Genomic DNA, 2,500 nt, shown 5'->3' on the forward strand with positions numbered 1-2,500 from the left:
AAAAAAAAAAAAAATTGAAGGAGAAAAAAAAAAGGCACGGTGGCTGAATCAAGATGGCGCCTCTCTTCTGGCGGCCGGAAGTGACGTGGTCAGGTCACGGTCATCCGGGTGCTTTACTTGACCTCGTAGATGTCTCCGGGCAGTTTTCCTTCCGCCGCCAGCTTGTCCATGAGCTGGAAGGGGCTCTGGTTCTGTTGCACACAGTCACGGTTGTCACGTGCAGTCAGTGCTCTGTGCACCATTGTGGAGGTGAGTTATCATGGACAATAATGATCTTCTTCTTCTTCTTCTTCTTCGTCTTCATTCGTGGGCTGCAACTCCCACGTTCCCTCCTATGTACACGAGTGGGTTTTTTCGTGTATGACCGTTTTTACCCAACCGCCATGTTGGCAGCCATATTCCGTTTTCGGGGATGTGCATGCTGGGTATGTTCCTTCTTTCCATAACCCCACCGCGAACGCTGACATGGGTTACAGGATCTTTAACGTTGCGTATTTGATCTTCTGCTTGCGTATACACACGAAAGTGGTCAAGACACAAGCAGGTCTGCACATTTTGTTGACCTGGGAGATCGGAAAAATCCCCACCCTTTACTCACCAGGCGCCGTTACCGAGATTCGAACCCGGGACCCTCAGGTTGAAAGCTCAATGCTTTAACCACTCGGCTGTTGCGCCCGTCACGGAAAATAATGATAATAATGGATACTTATATAGCACACTATCCAGAATTCTGCTCCAGGGTGCTTTACAAAAGAAAACACCACTTTTGTTTATATAACACATTATTATCAATATTACGTACACACACTTACACAAAAATGTGACTAAAATGTGGTGTTAAACCTCAGAATGGTGAGTCATACTGGATATAGTGTTAAACCGTAGAATGGTGAGTCATGATGGATATAGTGTTAAACCATAGAATGGTGAGTCATATAGGATATAGTGTTAAACCGTAGAATGGTGAGTCATGATGGATATAGTGTTAAACCATAGAATGGTGAGTCATATAGGACATAGTGTTAAACTGTAGAATGGTGAGTCATGATAGATATAGTGTTAAACCATAGAATGGTGAGTCATAAAGGATACAGTGTTAAACCATAGCACGGTAAGTCATGATGGATGTAGTGTTAAACCATAGCACGGTAAGTCATGATACAATGTTAACCATAGCATGGTAAGTCATGATACAGTGTTAAACCATAGCATGGCAAGGCATGATACAGTGTTAAACCATAGCATGGCAAGTCATGATACAGTGTTAAACCATAGCATGGTAAGTCATGATGGATGTAGTGTTAAACCATAGCACGGTAAGTCATGATACAATGTTAAATCATAGCATGGTAAGTCATGATGGATGTAGTGTTAAACCATAGCATGGGAAGTCATGATACAGTGTTAAACCATAGCATGGTAAGTCATGATGGATGTAGTATTAAACCATATCATGGTAAGTCTTGATACAGTGTTAAACCATAGCATAGTGAGTCATAATACAGTGTTAAACCATAGCATGGTATATCATGATACAGTGTTAAACCATAGCATGGCAAGTCATGATACAGTGTTAAACCATAGCATGTTAAGTCATGATATAGTGTTAAACCATAGCATGGCAAGTCATGATACAGTGTTAAACCATAGCATGTTAAGTCATGATACAGTGCTAAACCATAGCATGGTAAGTCATGATGGATGTAGTATTAAACCATAGCATGGTAAGTCTTGATACAGTGTTAAACCATAGCATGGTGAGTCAAAATACAGTGTTAAACCATAGCATGGTAAGTCATGATGGATGTAGTATTAAACCATAGCATGGTAAGTCTTGATACAGTGTTAAACCATAGCATGGTAAGTCATGATATAGTGCTAAACCATAGCATGGTGAGTCATAATACAGTGTTAAACCATAGCATGGTGAGTCATAATACAGTGTTAAACCCTGGTCAAAGCATCCAAAACAGAAAGAAAAAGACAATATTATAGCTATTCTTTAATTTTAAAAAATAATATTAAAAATTAAAAAGAAATTTTAAAAAGGGGGTCGGGGGTGGGGGGGGGGGGGCGATGAATTTTGCTGATTTCTATGGATAATTCTTTTATTTGCACATATCCACCATAGAGTTTCAACGCATGTGAACCTTACCCAATAAACACCTGTTCACCTGTCCTGTACAGCTGACTCTGCAGAAACCTGTGCAGCTTACCCTAAAGACACCTTACCCTACAGACACCTGAATAGCTTACCCTGCAGACACCTTACCCTACAGACACCTGAATAGCTTACCCTGCAGACACCTTACCCTACAGACACCTTACCCTACAGACATCTTACCCTACAGACACATGTACACCTTACCCTACAGACACCTGTGCAGCTTACCCTAAAGACACCTTACCCTACAGACACCTGTGCAGCTTACCCTAAAGACACCTTACCCTACAGACATCTGTACACCTTACCCTACAGACACCTGTACACCTTACCCTA

General features: G+C 41.3%; 1 protein-coding gene across 2 annotated transcripts in view; it reads right to left on the reverse strand.

The window, feature by feature from the left end:
• Positions 1-2,500, reverse strand: part of LOC143276470 (arsenite methyltransferase-like) — a 67,490-nt gene that overhangs the window by 29,736 nt on the left and 35,254 nt on the right. The window contains exon 10 of one of the 2 annotated variants that reach the window (XM_076580979.1): positions 1-191. This exon is cut by the window's left edge and continues 982 nt beyond it. The exons of the other annotated variant lie outside the window; for it this stretch is intronic. Within the exon in view, the coding sequence (XP_076437094.1) occupies positions 114-191 (78 nt within the window). The 3' untranslated portion in view covers positions 1-113. The remainder of the gene's footprint in view (positions 192-2,500) is intronic. 2 annotated transcript variants of the gene reach the window in all.

This window comes from Babylonia areolata, chromosome 32 (assembly GCF_041734735.1).
Source record: "Babylonia areolata isolate BAREFJ2019XMU chromosome 32, ASM4173473v1, whole genome shotgun sequence".
NCBI lineage: Eukaryota > Metazoa > Mollusca > Gastropoda > Neogastropoda > Buccinidae > Babylonia > Babylonia areolata.